This window comes from Crocodylus porosus, unplaced genomic scaffold (assembly GCF_001723895.1).
Source record: "Crocodylus porosus isolate Cpor-Errol unplaced genomic scaffold, CroPor_comp1, whole genome shotgun sequence".
Lineage (NCBI taxonomy): Eukaryota > Metazoa > Chordata > Crocodylia > Crocodylidae > Crocodylus > Crocodylus porosus.
In genome coordinates this window covers 29,305,123-29,322,234 of record NW_017728943.1, presented here as the reverse complement: position 1 = coordinate 29,322,234, position 17,112 = coordinate 29,305,123, and the positions used below count along the sequence as shown (strand labels likewise).

The 17,112-nt window shown below is 40.3% G+C and overlaps 1 protein-coding gene across 4 annotated transcripts in view; it reads right to left on the bottom strand.

The window, feature by feature from the left end:
- PLCB4 (phospholipase C beta 4) overlaps positions 1-17,112 on the bottom strand; it is a 315,512-nt gene that overhangs the window by 94,455 nt on the left and 203,945 nt on the right. For all 4 annotated transcript variants that reach the window (XM_019549095.1, XM_019549097.1, XM_019549098.1 and 1 more), the window contains 6 exons: positions 16,615-16,696; positions 11,511-11,611; positions 10,838-10,895; positions 6,044-6,152; positions 2,093-2,303; positions 1,280-1,373 (listed from right to left, as the gene is read on the bottom strand). In XM_019549095.1, the coding sequence (XP_019404640.1) occupies positions 1,280-1,373; positions 2,093-2,303; positions 6,044-6,152; positions 10,838-10,895; positions 11,511-11,611; positions 16,615-16,696 (655 nt within the window). The remainder of the gene's footprint in view (positions 1-1,279; positions 1,374-2,092; positions 2,304-6,043; positions 6,153-10,837; positions 10,896-11,510; positions 11,612-16,614; positions 16,697-17,112) is intronic.

Here is a 17,112-nt window from a genome sequence, read left to right as displayed (position 1 = left end):
TAGCCCCAACCACCCCACCTGTGGGGGGAGCCCCCTACCACTCATGGGTCGTGCCTTCTTCACATCCCCCGGCGGACCACCGATCCCCTCCAGCCTGCTGGACCCCTAACCCCCCTGCTAGCACCTCCGTCCTCACTAACCTGATATGGTGCAGCCGTTTCGAACCGATTCAGCCTTTCCCTAATGCCCCCGAATGTCTCTACTTAGCTTTGAAGAGATTGTGCAAGGGGTCTGAATGGGTTCTCTTTATGTTTTCATATGGAGAGACCAAGGCTAACAGTTAACCGATTTGGATAAAGGACCCATCATTATGTGGATGATTCAAACCATTAGAACAGGGGTGGGCAAAATACAGCCCGTGGGCCGGATCTGACCTGCCAACTGACTGGATCTAGCCCACAGCTGGCACCAGGGCACTCTGCATAGGTCTGAGCCTAACCTGCTCCCACAGGGGCAGCCCACACCATACTCCCATCTGCCGGCCTGGGCCCCAGCCAGCATGCACAGCTTCTGATGTTGTTCCTGGTATTGCTCTGTTCCCCTTGCCTTCAGTGCAAGTCACCTGACCACAGCCTCCCCCACCCTGCCTGCCTGGAGAAGAGCAGCCGGGGCAGGAGTGGGAAGAGGAACTGCTGTTGGAGGCAAGGGGAGCAGAGCAGCACCCAGCTAGCTGCAGCCACACCAGGAAACTGACCCTCCAGATGCTGCATGCACCGGCCAGGGCCCAGGCCAATGGGGCTGTTCTGCTTCAGTAGACTGTTTACCTTCAGTAGAGGCTCCTCCTCCTGCTCCTACCCTTGCTGTGCTGCTCCAAGTGGCAGGGAGCTTCAGTCTGGCTAGTCCTGCCTCAGCATGCAGGGCTGTGGCTTCAGTAACTGGTTGTCTTTGACCTGCTCCACCCACCTGGCATGATGAGTGGTCACCTGCAGCCGGGCAGAGCAGGTGGAAGTTGGCCAGGAGCTGGAGCCTTGCACGCTGGGGCAGAAGTCACCAGGCTGAAGCTTCCCCCTACCACACACTCAGAGTAGCATACCAGGGGCAGGGGCAGGAGCAGGAGCAGGAGGAGCAGTGCCCCTGGAGGCAAGTGGAGCAGAACAGCCCTGTCGGACCAGGCCCTGGATAGCGTGCAGCTTCCGGTGGGGCTCTTCCCAGTGCGACAGGAGATAGGAGTCTCTCTCTGCAGACTTTCCCAGTTTGGGAAATGAAAGGTGAGAAGGAGGATTTGCACTTAATTCCAAATTTTTAGATCCCTCTTTACACATATATTCATAAAATTTACCTTGAAAAGAATATCTGTACACATTGCTTTTCCATGTGTTATTATTGGTTCTTGATCTTCACCTTTCCCATCCCAACAATCCAGTTCAACACATCTAATAACCCAAAAAATACCATGTCAACCTTCTCAGCATTTAAATAAATACATACACTATTTACTTTATTCAATAAATGTATTGTATTCAATAAACAGAGAAATAGAGAAAACCTAGGCAATCAGTCAAGTGCAGGTGCAGAAGCTAGAGCAAGTTGTAATTTTAGAAGTAATACAATCAGCTTGAGAGGAAATGTATGTAATGTTCCAACTTATTATCTCATCATTTCACTTTGATTTTATAACTCTGGACTTACTATGTTAAAAGTAAAGTGTGCAAGAGCATACAATATTTGGGTAAAAAATGTTTTTTCTTGACCTTCACACTCCTGTATTTATTCTCTACAGGCGAATTTTTACTTATTAGTGCACTTCAGGAAGTTAAACAGAAAGTTACTGGTTGGTTTTCCTATAAATCTAGATGGACTTAATTAAATTGATTAATTAGATTGATTAACTAAATGCCCTGATATGCAGAATTTTGCACTTTGGCAAAGAGATACCCGCCTACACTTTTCCCACATGCCTCCCTGTGGTGTAACAGCCAACAGGCTGCCCTTTCTCTCTATTTTCTGCAAAATAAAGAATGTATAATGCTATCATACTGTTTGTATTTCTGTTAATCTTTCGGGTATATTATAATCAATGCTGAGGTTGACACTATGTACAATGAAATATTTTAAACATGACGTTTATAAGCCATTATATTCTCTTTCCAACCTGCATCCAGCCAACAGCACTTGTCTGTACATCTCTACCGAAGACTTCCCTCCAAACTGCCTGCCTGTTAGATATGTATTGTGGGAGGAACTGATGAAGTAGTGAGCCAGAGGATGTTCCATTTCTTGGTATAATTCCAAGCGGTCTAAAAAGACTGGGGCATTTTCATCAGACATCAAGTATCTGCAAAATCCATCACTTGATATGACACCTGGAAGGGAAGCAAAAATGCACAAGTTAGTGTAATAGTCAGATAAGGTTCTTTGGATAAATACGATATCTTTAAATGTTAGTATAATTTTCTTTAAACTTGAGATTCTATGTCTTTTAAAACCCCAAGTGGCTGAAACACCTTTGATGTTCCTTTTTTCTTTGCTTTGTGCTTCATAAATTATAGCAAATAATGAGACAGATTATGGTATAAATAAGATCAGAATTTACCCCTGAAAACAACTTATATAGGAACAGAGTTAATCTTCTGAACACTTGCATTAAATAAATATATTTGGAATCAATTTGGAACTTTTTTCTCTTAATACCACAGTTTGGAGCCCCATTTTTGGCAAAGCACATGTTGTAACAGCTTCTATTTTATCTTGTTTATCATGACCTGTCTTTTCAAACAGTGAACCCACAGTGCCTTCCATTTTTACTTGTTCATAACTTCTGAAAAAAAGTTATACTTGGGGCTTAAATATTTTGTGTTAGTTCTCAGTCAAAGGTGAATCATATGGAAAACTCTGATGCAAACCACTTCCCCCACAGACAGTGCGTCTGTGGGGGAAAGCCAAACCCTAAAACCTACATTCTCTGCCTAAGACATGAGATTCTTTCCCCTCCCTGCCATCTCCCAAAAGGAATGAAGAATAGCAGAAAAATATCTTGAAGAATGGCATATGGTTCATCTAAAAAACAATGACAGAAAAAAAATCATGACTGGGAAAGCATGGTGAATATTTACAAGGGCTTTAATAAAGAGGCTGATCTACCCACAAGCAGCAATGCCAAAAGAAGAAGACTCTAGAGGTGCTCTTCCCTGGAAGAAGATGTGTACTGAACTATTCATTTACTGTAGAACACAAAAAAGAGGGGGTAGTTATTCCTCGCTGGGCATGTCTACACAAGATGCTTTACTGGGCAGCAGACTAATTTTCAGTGCAGTAAAGCATCACCATCTACACATGCACAGCAATTAGGGCACAGTACACTAATTTACTGTGCAGCCAGATGGCAGCACAGTAAATTACTGTGCTTAAACACATGTGCAGATGGTAATGTTGGGATTAGTTTACTCTAGCTCAAATTGATCCAGAGTATATTCAGTCACAGTAATTGCACATGTAGAAGCACCCACAGTTCTAACAACGGATCCTTTACTCTTGCTGCACAACAGTTGAGGTAGAACTGCTATCGTACAGTGAATGGGGTCTCACTTGCCCATATGGTGCCATCCCATGCTCAAGTATGCTGCTGAACTGAGGCTTCAATAGGAGCATTGGACTGCACAGAACAGCCACCAGAAATCCTAACTTCCACTGGGTGCTGCCATCAGCTTCTCTATAACTCTTAATTCCAGAAGGTTAAAACCTTTATGAAATCACTGTGACAAGGAGCAGGCCACTGATTCTCAACCACAATGTCACTGCACCCTTGGGTGCCTTGAGATCTTTTCAGAGGTGCCACAGGATACCACACAATGTTAGCACTGTTAGGTGTGCAGACATGATTCACAACATAAACCCAGAGTGTTAAGCATTCTGACCTGTTGTGGTTTTTCTGAGGTCTTTGCAATAGGAGTATTAATCAATTCTTTTTCTGTAGTCAAAAATCAAGTGAAAACTAGGCACTGACATTTTCCAAGGGGTTCCTCGAGTCTAACAAGGCTATAGACCACTGGTGCAGGCCCTTTACGAACCCAGAAGATGCAGCTAGCCTTGCTTGCTGTTGAGGTACAGGTGGAGGAGATCTGGTCACTGGTGAGTCTCCAGCTGAGAGCATTAAAAAGGCTAGCTGAAAGAAAGCAAGGAGGGAGGAAGGATCTTGTGGAGGCTGGAAAGGTCTGATAGCTTGAGGGGAGAATGGCCACAATTTTTATTTGTTTCACTTGCTTTGCTGAGAGGACGTTAAATAAAGGACCTGTTTGGAACTTGGGAAGAAGGGTGGCTCACAGTCACCATGCTGGTGAGGAAACAACGATTTGGAAGAAACAAACCATTTCTTATTTTTCAAGAGGAGACTGGATAGGCACCTGGCTGGAGTCTTCTGACCCCTGCCACCCCCAGTGCTCCTTCCTGCCCATGGCAGGGGGTCAGACTAGATGATCTGTCTAGGTCCCTTCCAACTCATTGATTGTATGATTCTTTCTGCATCTGGCTACGAAACAACCGAACTATTAACTGGAAAAACAATTAAAACAGTAATAAGCTCAAGTCATTACCATCACCAATGGCTAGCTGAAAGGATTAATGGTCAGCATCCATTTCTGGACACAGTAGAAGAGTTGTAAAATCCTTGTCTTTTCAGTGTACCAAAACTGAAGGAGTTGATTAGTTTTCTCCCCACTTAAAACTTGGATGCACAATCTTTCATTTTGGAAGGAATATCTCCACTGTACCTTGTGTATTTTGGGAAGATATTTGAAAGACGCTGACATTTGAACAATACACAGACACAGATTAGATTGAATAGCAGTGGCAGCCTCCTTTTCATTAAATTAAATGAGTTTGGCCTCTAGGGACTTGGACACTTCAAAATTCCAATGCAATGACTCTAGAAAAAGAGAAGAATGGGATTCCAGGGTGTCTTAAGATTGATTTATTGTAAGAAGTATGCTACTCTTGATGGGGCATACCTCTCATAAGGTTGCCAAAGCAGTGCAGGAAGGTTTCTCCTCCAATACTTGGGCATTACGGAGAGGCTGTCTCCTCACAGGTTCTATACAAGCAACAACAATGTCTTGCTATACATTGTCTGATGCAAAGACAGTGGTATGAACTAAGAGCCCTGCCTAAAGCCATCTGACGAAAGATTACTATGAGGTAAAAATCAAGGAAAGCAACTCTAAGACTACAACCCAAGGGCCCCTTTATAAGCCCTGGTTGGAAGAAGCATGCCAGGGGCAGGAGCACAGCTGGAAGCAATGCAGATTCTGTGCAGTACTGTTAGCTGCAACGACCCCAGCTAGACTGTTGTAAGTTAGAGAAGCCCCCAGGACTAAGTTATGCTGTCAGCCTCTTCAATTCCCAGAAAGATCTGAATTAGAAGGGTCTAAATGTGTTGTTGCTATATGATTTTGATCTCGGGGTTTTATATTGTTGCCCAGTATTAGAATGCCTGAGTGAGTAAACAGGAGCACAGGGGAGCATTTTCCAAAGTGCCTAAGGCTATGGACAAGAATGCCTTGCCAGCAGCCTCTCCCTCCTCACTTCCCCTCTCCTACTGAAGCACTTCAAGACTGCTACATGCTCGGCTGTCTCTGGCATGCAAAGAATTTTCCTGGTAGGAAAGCAGAAATCCTTGCATGCTTCTTGGCCCCTGGTCCTCTGAAGGACCAAGCACAGCTGAATGCACAGAAGGAAGTTCACTGGCTGTTTGCTCCGCTTTCCTGCCCTGGTTGGTGGATGAAAGGTCAGGGAGCAGAGCACTACGGGATGTCAGATGACCAAGCAACCCCCTGTGTACAGACATTTTCAAGAAGCTCTTCAAAGGTGTTCCTTGTTTTCTGAGCATCATTTTTAAAGCACCTCTTTTGCCATGCACATCAGTAGGCTCAGTGTTTGAAGTACTTCAAGCATTATGTCTATCTGTGCCTAAATGATGTTTTTGTTCCACAGGCATGTAGGCCCCTAAATAGGTTACACAATTTTGACAATGTTAGCCAAGTGTCTAAAGAAATATGGTGATAAATTTTTATATGCAGATTCCTTTTCCCCAAGATAAACACTTGTTTACCTTTACTCTTCAAGTCTTCATCTGGTTCATATGTCTCAATTATCTGCATTGCTCTTTTTATATCATAGAATGGAAATAAAATTTCATTCAGTCGTGGATCTCGTTGATGCTAAAGTTAGAAAATGACAGAATTCAGCATGACTATATAATGCATGACTATTATTCAAGAATGTTTCATTATTAATGATGATAAAGAAAGAAAGAGATGGGCAATTTTTAAAGCTAGAAAATACAGAATATCCTAATTGTAAATTTTAGCATAATATAGAAAAAAACCTACTTATAGTTGTATCAAATGCTCAAGCAAGTTTGATTATAAAATTATTTCTAAAAAGAGTCAAGTGTAATAACTTGCACTGTTCACTCATTAAAGTAAAATAATGAATATGGTATATATCTTAATAAAATGTTAACATTTAATAGTTAATATTTCATTATGTAGTAAATCTTCACTCTATTCACAATTCGTTTATGCAGGTCACACAAATTGATAGGCCTAATTAATTTGTATGTTCAGTGTTATACCTGACTAAAATTAAAATGTTTATTTCTGTGAATCCTATAAATATGGGGTTATTCAACTTTCTGAAAAATCAGTGTAGGTTCATGGAGCAAATAAGTAAATAATTAAAACTCTTCATAATATTATCCCCAAAGTCATAGAAATTAATTATACTGGGATTTCATCATATTTTACACAGATAATGTTAAGACTATATTTATGTGTTCTAGGTACAATTTATCAATGACTTTAAACAAATCACTAAAAGCCTGATTCACTCAATATTCACTTTGGATTGTGCAATGAGATTTTCACTTATTTCACTCTGAATTAAAGCTGCACACTGTGTGCCTGATTCTCCATTAAAAGACAAAATAAAATTCCACTGAGTAGTGGTATGTAAGCAGATGCAAGCAAACATAAATAAATAAATATGGCCATGGAAACACTCTTTTACCCAGGTAGGTGCACAGTTTCAGAGCTGTCATTTAAGCAAGATTCACAAATTTAACATAAGCCATCAGCATACTGTTGATCAGTGATTTAGGAGCAGACAGTGTGGGATGCATGTGGCTTATAGAGACAGTCTACGCATTTTGTTGTAATTTCTTGCATAACAGTTTTTTTGTGATCTGTTCCACATCTAGGCATATCCAATCAAAAATAAGCAACGTGATTTCTTCTTTACAGTCCACACAATGGTGTGTGCGCTTGATTCATTCTAAGAAATTACAACTAATGCCAATTTAATCATGCAGTTGATGAAGCATCCTTTAGATAACGCTGCTGACAATCTGCAGCATCTGGAGTATCGCAGTTGAATTGACTATAGATTGGCTAATTGGATGTCCAAGTAAAACTCAAGATGAAATATGAAATGAAAGCAGCTAAATGCAGGACACATCTTGCTAAGCATCACTTAGCAGCACAACACTTGCATGCAACTGATCAGCCTACCATATATATTCATGAGTGACAAGTTTTGCACCATTAGTGAAAATGCACCATTTGGAACATCTGAGGGGAAGCAGAGGGAAGGCTCTTTCTAAACAGTGCTTTCACTCCCACCCTCACTTTCCCCACAAATTATGAGCAGAGCTGAAGTGACAGGGGAACAAAATAAATGGGAAAAGGCAAAAATGTGTCTTCATAGCAACTGGGGTTTAAAAAAAAAAGACAGCAAGAAACTAACAGCAAGGTATTTTGCCTGGAGTCTGGATCACAGCTCATTATCTTATTTCTTAAGTTGGGTAAAATATGTCTCTCTACATTTATTTAATGATGAAAAAATCAAGACTAATTGAGACTTTTTCAAGGTGTTAAAAAATTAATGTCAAGGAGCCTTTCTCATGTAAATGCTGGTTAAGTTTGTGGCACAGAGCAATTGTAACACAAAATAAGTGAGGTGACCAATATTAAAAACATGGGGTTTCACCCATTAGGACAACGCACCCTATGACCAATCACAGAAGTCCAACAAAACCGCTGTTACTTGTTCTAGTTACTATATTAGACAGCAAACTAGATGTTCCTTAGCCATATAAGGGTGAATTATGTAAGATGGAAGGGAATGAAAAATCCTGATTAATTTTGGACAGGCAAAAAGGAGAGACCATTTTCTTCCACAGAGGTGGTTTCCCTTTTCCAAGTTGCCTTGATTATTGACATCTAAAATTACTTTTGGGTTTTTTGCCCATTTCTGACATGCAACAGCAAGAAAGGTGTCCATGATATTTAAAAAGGGGTAGGTTATTCAAATGAGGGTTTGCTCTCTTTTTCAGATTCTCTCCTTGTCTGGCAGAAGAGGGAAGCTCTGGCAAAATAAATTAAACTGATATTTATCGTAGTTCCTGTGGAAGGGCTAACCTAAACTTTGTGACTCCAATGAATGGCAAGAACAAGTCCATGTCGTTTTAGGTCTAATTTATTTTTTCTACTTTTTTCTTTAGATTGACTTTTAAAAAAAGAACACCTCCAACAAGAGCTCTGAGTGCCTGACAATAATTACATTTATAAAAACTGCCCTGCAGCATTAACACTGGTATATAATTAAATTAACTGTCAGCCAGCAACATTTAACAGTTAAATAGTGGTAACCAAAGGACAATAAAAATGGGAAAACTCCAGAAAAGCCTCTTGTTCCCTCATCTATTGCTAACAAGCTGTAAAGTAAAATGTTTCTTCAGCCTAGCTGAAAAGTCACTAACTTCAGGGTCAATTGGTAAAGTAGGAACAGAAGTCAGATGTCTTAATCAAGAACATGTTGCTAGCAGCTCCCCCTCCCTTTCGTAATGAGCATAATCTTTTATATCATCCAGGGTAAGCACTTCTGCTGATTGCAGTGGTGGCCAGATGTCACAAGAGAAATGAACTCTTATGTGGGAAGGTCCTGTGTCATTTAGCATCTTACTAATCGTGACCATCACCTTAAACTCTGTTCAGGGACCAAAAGAAAGCCAGCAGAGAGACTACAGCACTGATGTCATGTGCTCAGAATAGAATGTCCCATTCAATAGGTCAGATACTGCATTCAGCACCAGATTAAATCTTCAAACAGGGAGCTAAAGGACTAGGTACAGATTTCCTGTGTTTAAAAATGTAAGGGTAAGGATGCATACTCCTTTGCAGTTGGCCAGAGAAGGGAAGTTTCTAATAGTTTAAAAGGACTGTAACCTGACAAAGCATTGAAGAGGCAAAAATTCAACTGCTGCTTTCTGTAAAGACAACCCAGAAATATCCAGCCATTTCAACATTTGCAGGGGTGAGAGCCCTAGGATGTTAGCTGGTGGACAGTTCTTGGAGGTGTAGAATTGAAAAGGACATTCATTTTTCTTTCAAATAATTCAAGAAAAACAAGTTAAAAACTTCATGAAAGTGATCCGTCTAGGAGCTAACATGATTCCTTTTTAACACCCGAAATAAACATGCACACCTGTGTGTATGTGTGAGGGAGGAGAAAGGGAAGAACAGTCAATAAACCAAGGCCTTTCATGTTGTATTAGGCAGGTGCAGTATGTTTCAAACAGTGAAGTTCATCCCCTGCTAAAATGAAATTTGGATGATGAGTCATACAGGGTGGAGGGGCAGCTGTAGCTTTCTAGCAACTGAAGTGTTCTCTTCTGAACCCAAGCGCAAAAAGGATGCTTAAATTGGTACAGAAAATTGATTATAAGACTAATCACAATAATGAGGTTAAATGTGCATAAACATTTTCAGGATTGGGGATTATATGGAAGAGAAACTGAAAAGTATTCGTATTTTCCACCATTAATAAGACTAGTGAAAATGCATATTTTATGACTTTATAATGCTTTCTTTGTTTATTTTGCTTTTGAGTAAGGTGTAGTATTGTTTTCTGAAAAAGAAAAAAAAAAGTCCCACCTTTAGATATGATGTTAACTTGAAGCAGGAGAAACTCGCTTAAATCTTTTCATGTGAAAATTAAAAAACAGCAATTAAAAAAGTATTTGGACAACCCACCAGCTCCCTAAAAGACCCTGACTAAAAGAGGAAGAAATTTTATAGGCCATAGATAAGTATTTAACAGTCCAAATGCTGGGATATTTCCTTGGGTATGGTAACTGATTTTTTGAAGTAATTTTAGTCAAACTCACTTAATGGATGTATAACTTAGAACTGGGCCATACTCGCCCACTTTAATATTCTTTAGGAATAGAAGAAAATAATATTTTGTTAAATAAGTTTTCTTCTAGGATCTAGATTTTAAGAAATACTGTGTAGTTCATTTTACCTTGTAATAAACATACATCTAAGATATACTGCTGTCATTTTATTTTTCTTTTAGTTCAAAATTACATCTCTACTAAAGTATTTTTAGTTTCCATAGATTTGCAATACATAGAAAAGATGGTTGATGGTAGAGAATCAAACTACTACATCTAAAAGACCACATCACTTTCCTGTTACTCAGAAAAACCAGCAAATCCAACAATCAGATGTCTAAAAGTAAAAACAATTGCTTGTAATAAAACAGTGAGTGTATTTTAGTTTAACTGCATTGAATATAACAGCATAAAATTTATAAAACAAACACAACAAAAGTTACACACCACAGCAAGTAATCAACAGAAGCAATCCGCAAAGGCAACACATACAAAGCACAAGAACATACAAGGTTGGAGCTGATTTTTGCACCTGGATGTTGCCATAATGGAAAGATCAGCAGATCAGAAGCATAGCAAATAATGGCATGATGCATGCAATGAGAAGACTGGAAGAAGCAAGCCACGGCAGACAGACTTGTATGGTAGTTAATGTATGAAAAAGCTTACTTCATTTAGAAAGCTCACTAATTGGTCTACCGTTAAATAATCAGTTTTGTCTCCATTGCTGAAAAGAAATTTATTAGAAAATGTAAGTTTTCATATATGATGCTACAGTAGGTATGATTTACATGTTGACATTGTTGATACTTTCAAAAACCTAATTTTCTAACACTGAAGCAGCTGTGTATCCTCAAAATGAAGAGAGACTGCCAAGGAAAACATACTAACTGTCCGTGCTTGTTGTAATATAATACTTTCTGTCCTTGCTATTATTTAACCAATGTTAATTCATAAAACATGTAAGTCCTCCACTTGAGAAGAGTCTGAATGATTAAACTCTTAGATAATCAGACTTCTGACTTAATCTAGTTAGTTAACATACTGTGTTAATAACCTAAAGGAGCAAGTTAAAATTGTTGATAGTTAGTAAAGCCAATGCGAAAAAAAAAGTTCCAGGTGCTTTCTTTAATTTATGTAAACGTTGCTCTAAAATGCTGAGTGAACTTTTTCACTGGTAGCTTGAGGGGAAGAGAAGGGGGAAGAAAACAGTTTTGACTTTGTCTCCTAGTGCTGTTCATGGTATCACAAGTAAAAAATAGGTAGTCTTTGTAGCGTAGTATTAGAAACAAAAATTATAATAAAACAATTTTAAAAGAGCTTAATATTAAATTTAACTTACATTTTCCTAAAGAGTTCCTCTATGTCAGTACGAGGACATATCTTTTGCGTTAATTCATAAAATTTCTCATAAGTAAATGCTGCAGGCTCAATTTCATCATTCTGCAAAGAAGGGTAAAAATTGATGAGTCCTCAAACCCCTTCTTATTTATTCTTATTCTATCAGCATGTCTTAGTATTAGGAAAAAAAAATGTGTCGACACAATATCTTAAAGCTTTACCTAGTGCACGTGTTTCTATTAAATATTCTAAAAACAGCTCTCAATCTGTTCTTGCTACAGGTACATTTAACATTTAATGTGCCACTATTCTGGCCGTAACACAACATTAATTCTATATAAAAAGCAGACATCAAAAAGGCAAGCATTCGTTTTACCTTCTGAACACAGGAAAAAAACAATTCAAGGTACAATGCAAATTTAGAATATTTATATTCCACTCACTGAGACATTAAAATAAAAGCCCCAACAAAGCAAAGGTTAAAATAAAATAAAAGCCCCAAGCAAAGGTTATGATAACACTGAGAGCCAACTTGGATTCAGGCCAAGTTTAGGCACAGAAGTTACAAAGAGAAATTCAAAATGCCCCACTGCCAGGAACCAAAATCATAGGTGCCTCCATTTTTCTCTTGTCATCTACACTAGCACTTCTAGCATGTTTAGAAGCTAGGTAGATGCCATGTTCAGGAACTCCATGGCAACTACGTCCTGCCTCAGCTGCATTGTAATTTAGAGTTGTTGGGAGGCATCTAAACTTCACCTAAATATAGGAAAAATAGATATTGGAAGGCCACAACCACTAGGTTACAATAGCAGACTGCTCCTTTCTCTCTCTCTCCCTCTCTCTCCACTCATGATTATGCACTGGCCCAGCTTCAACAGGAGGATTAATGCGTGCCTTTAGACTACAGGCTGATGTTTAGGGCTAGGAAGTGGGAGATACAGATTTAGTCCTTCCAGATTTGTAAAAATCAGGAAAGCCAAGGCACCATAAAGAGACTATAAAGAAACATAAAAGTCAACCATAAGGCATTCTATAAGCATGGCAGAAGTGCAGTGAAGAGCATAGAAAGTGTGAATTATTTGCTGAATGGGGAAAGGAATCTAATAATGGTCAATGTGACCAGAGTTCTCACAAAAAGATCAACTATCAGATGATAAACATGGTTAACAGCACAGGACAGTGGAGCAGATAATTAGCCTAAGGTAGGGGAAAAACAGGTTAGAAGTTAGACAACCCGGATGTTTTCAAATCAGCAGGGACAAATGAAATTAATCATACAGCATTCAAGAAATTGGCTGAGGTAACTGTAAAACCACTGTCTATTTTATTTGTGAACTCATGGAGATGAGGAAAAGAGCCAGAAGACTTGGAAAGAACAAATATAATGCCAGTCATTAGAGAAACGGAAAAAGGAGGGCCCAGGAAATTACAGACCATTCAGTCTAACTTTGATATTTGCAAAAATACTGGAGCATATCATCAAAGAAAGGATCTAATTCTAAACATCTAGAACATAGTAAGGTGAGGAGGTGTAACAACCATAAACTGATCAAGAGAAAGCCAGGCTAAATCAACCTGATTTCCTTCTGTGAAAAGACGACAGGTTTTGTAGATGAGGAGAACCACTGGATATGATATACCCCAACTTTAGCTAAGTTTCTGACACTGGCCATGTACAGACCTTAAATTTCTCTTCGGATAATCCCTGTTCTACCAGTAGAAACCATGACTGTAGAGATGGTCAGGATTTTTCTCATAAGGCAAAAATCGCCACTCTGGAAGGAAAATAACCCGGGAACAACCAGGATTATAGTACTTCTAGGAGAAGTTTCCCCTGGAAGAATGAACATCTGTACATGTTCTCTTCTGATAGAGGCCACAGCACAGACCTCCAGCAGCCCAGGCGTTTTACTTCCCCCTACTGGTCCCATGGGGACAGTGTGTCACTTTTTGAATTTTGCTGCTCCAACTCAGCAGGGAACAGACCAGGGCCCTTTCACAATTCCCCCACTGAGCTATAGGGAGGCACAGAGCAGGTAGGGGCTGCTCTGTGCACTGTTGCCAGGCATACTGGGAAGCTTGCAGATCATAATGAGATGTGTACACAGAGGCCCTCTGAATACACAGCATCAGCACTGCAAGCTCTTTGCTCTTCAGAGCTAGGGACAGACATTTAAAAAGCCCAAGCCTGAACTGATTCAATCTTTGCAGGTTAGTCTAACATGTAGAGACTGAACCAATTTGCAAGTAGATAAACATCACTTTTAATTCAGGAAATGCTGGCACATGCCTGCAGTGGATCAGGCTAGAAACCAGAGGCAGCCAGAATGAGTCCTCCCTTCCCTTCTACAGTTCTGAGCTGAGGCGGGCAGGGGAGAGGGTGTGGCCAGGTCCTGGCAGGACACTGTGATTATGGAGGAGTTTAAACCCCCACCCTGGCCTGCATAGTCCCCAGCCAGGGTGTGCCTGGAGGGGGAGGGTGAATCAGCCTTCACCAGGCTTTTCCACCTCCCCATTCATGGGGGAGTGTTACCAGACCCCGGCCCCCAGCTAGCACTCTGAGGCAAAGGGTGGGGGTTGGGGGGAGGATTGCTTGTGTGGACTGCATGCATTTGTTGATAAGACTGAGCTTTTCAATCTCCCTCTCCCTGCTTCTTCATACTGTCTGCAACAAACTTACAGGCACTGCATTCATTGCAAGCCAGGTCATTTCTCAAACCTCTCTCTGTCCCGTTTAACACTGACAGCAAGCCAGAAGCCAGAAGGGAGCTTATCAGAACGCAAAGCTTATCAGCCCATCAAGAGAACAAATCCTCTCTCTCATTAGTTCAAGCTCTTCTTAAACAACTTGTTGCAAAGCATTTTTAAGGAAGAAGGGAGGAACATTGCCAGGTGACCTGTTGATTAGGTCCAAAAAGCCCTGTCTGCCTTTGTCCTACTGAAATTGGAGACACACACATAGACATCGCTCAGCATTAGCTAGCATAGGAGTGGTGTGACTGTGAACAGATGCCACCTGGGGTCCGTGCTGTGGGGGAGAGGGAAGCCCTCTTTGAGCAGCGAGCCACACGAGGGTGCAACAGGGGAAGCCAGGCAGACCCTGCTGTCTCCTGGCTGCAGTCTCTACCTAAAGAGAAGGATGGGCCAGCTCTGGTCTCTGAAGCAGACAGCCAGCCCAGCCCAGGGCTGAAAAACATGCTGGGATGCTGGGGTACTGTGATTTAACATAAAAAGGGGTCTGGGACAGAAGTTCCATAAACTAGTTTGACATAAATCAGTTAAGTCTGATACTACATTCAATCAGGTTTATCTTAAACCAGGTTTGGCCATTTCAAAACTGGTTTATGTGCACTGAACGTATGTTCTGTTACAGGTTTAAACCAGCTTCTGATCACTTAAACTCATTTATGTGTAACTTCTGTCCCTAGCCCAGGGATTCAGCATTTGAGTGTCTGTTCAGGAGTCTCTGTGTAAGGTTTCTACTAGGAGAACAAACCAGGAGAATCTGAACACATGCACACAGCCAATACAACCTTCTCATCAGTAACCTAAGGAAAATATAGGTTAGATGAAACTACTGTGAGGTAGGTGCATAACTGTTTGAATAATTGTGCTCAAAAGACAACTGTATCTAACAGGCAACTGTTGTTGAAAGGGTTTATCAGAGACCTGTCTTGGATCACGTGCTGTTCAGTATCTTCATTAATGAAACAGAGGATGGGTTTGAATGCACACTTAGTAAATGTGCAGATAACACCAAGTTGGGAAGAGTAGCAGCTAAAAGCTGATAGCATACTGAGATGTATTAACAGAAGTTTTGCAAGTAAATCAGGGGAAATTGTTCTTCCATTCTGTTCAGCACTAGCAAGGCCTCACCTGGATTACTATCTACCAATGTTCAATAGAGTACAACCCATCATGAAAAACATGGACAAACTGGAAAAAGTCAACACAAAGGATTAAACATCTAGAAATATGCCAGCGGTGTATGGCATGGCCCTCTTCCTTGGCTCTCTCAAGTACATTTAGCAACTGTGCAGTTGCAGGGCACTTCACAGTACCCTAATTTCCCTGTATTACCAGTGGCAAGTTACGATGTTCTTGGTTTCCTTGAGCTATGTGCCTTGCTTGTGCAGTTTTAGGAACAGGTTAAATAAAGACTTGTATGGGATGGTTTAGGTAGACATCTATTTGACCAGAGAAAGGGGCTGGACTAGATGACCTTTGGAGGTCTCTTCCAGCCCTACTTGTCTATGATTCTAAAATTATATGAAGCCATGATATAGGAGGAGAAGTTGGAAGATCTGAGGTCATTCAGAGGGGAGAAGAGAAGGCTGTGGTAGGATTTGATAAGTTTTCAAATACAAAAAAAAAGGGTGTTATGAAGAGTATGACAATCAACTGTTTTCTGTGTCCACACTGTACAAGAAGTAATGGTCTTAAATTGCAGTAAAGGAGATTTAGGTTGCATATTAGGAAGAACTGCCTAATTGTGAGGGAGGGTGGTTAAATAGGTTACCTAGGAAAGGTTTTATAAAGTCTGGCATTCAATATTTGTGAGAACAGGTTTGAGAAACATTTGTCTGTGATAGTTTAGACAGGGATCTTCCTCCCTTAAACACAGGGTTGGATTAGATAATTTCCTGGAGTCTTTTCCAGCCTTATTTTTCTATGACTTCTTCTAGACATCTTGGGGTTTTTAATCACACTTTGGAGGCATCTACTGTTCACCATTCTATGTAGAGAGCACTTGAGTGACTACGGAATCTCATTAAGCTAACTCTGAAGTCTCTTCATTGATCATACGGGGATCCTAGGCACCTAATGGATTTATCCTGAACTGCCCTTCTGATAAAGGCCTGCAAAGCTTAGATGAGATGATACCTAAGTCAGGTGTTGTCTGAGATGCTTTGAATCCTGGCCTGAGTATAGGCCTTATTACATTTTTATGCTTAGTAAATAGCCCTCAACTCTGATGATGAATAAGTTGTCTGAGCACCACAAGCATGCTTTTCTAACAATCCAAACAACTTACTTTATAGCTATAAATATGAACAACTCAGCAATTCCTTCATATAAAAATATTCAAAATTGGTAAATACCTTTCCACTGGGAAGACCTAATTCCTTAAGTGCCTGAAAGATCACCTTTTCCGTTTTACCTGATGCAAAGGTTCTGGTAATGCTAAAAAAAAGAAAAAGGGTGAAAGGAACAGTTAGTTGCTTTCTAAATAATCAGTTCCAGTTCCCTACTACTCTTCTTCACCAACATTTTCTCTGGTTTCAACTGATTGATGCAAGCACTTCCAATGACAGTTGTACAGTAGCACAGCTGTAACACTGCTTTCAGTTCCACAGAGCAGAAGTACCCTGCTTGCTCTCTGTGTAAGCTACCTATTACCAGATTTATCAAAATAATGAACTGCCCAAAGAGCTCAGGGTTTTGTTCAATATACTGACATACAGAGCTCATTATTTATTAATTATTGCACATTATTCTGTTGGCAGTTTTCAGCTCAACGCAGACAAATCACTGTGTCTAAAGCACAGCATGCTCTACAAACAGGGCAGGTATTACAGGACTCAGCTCAAGATTTCTCC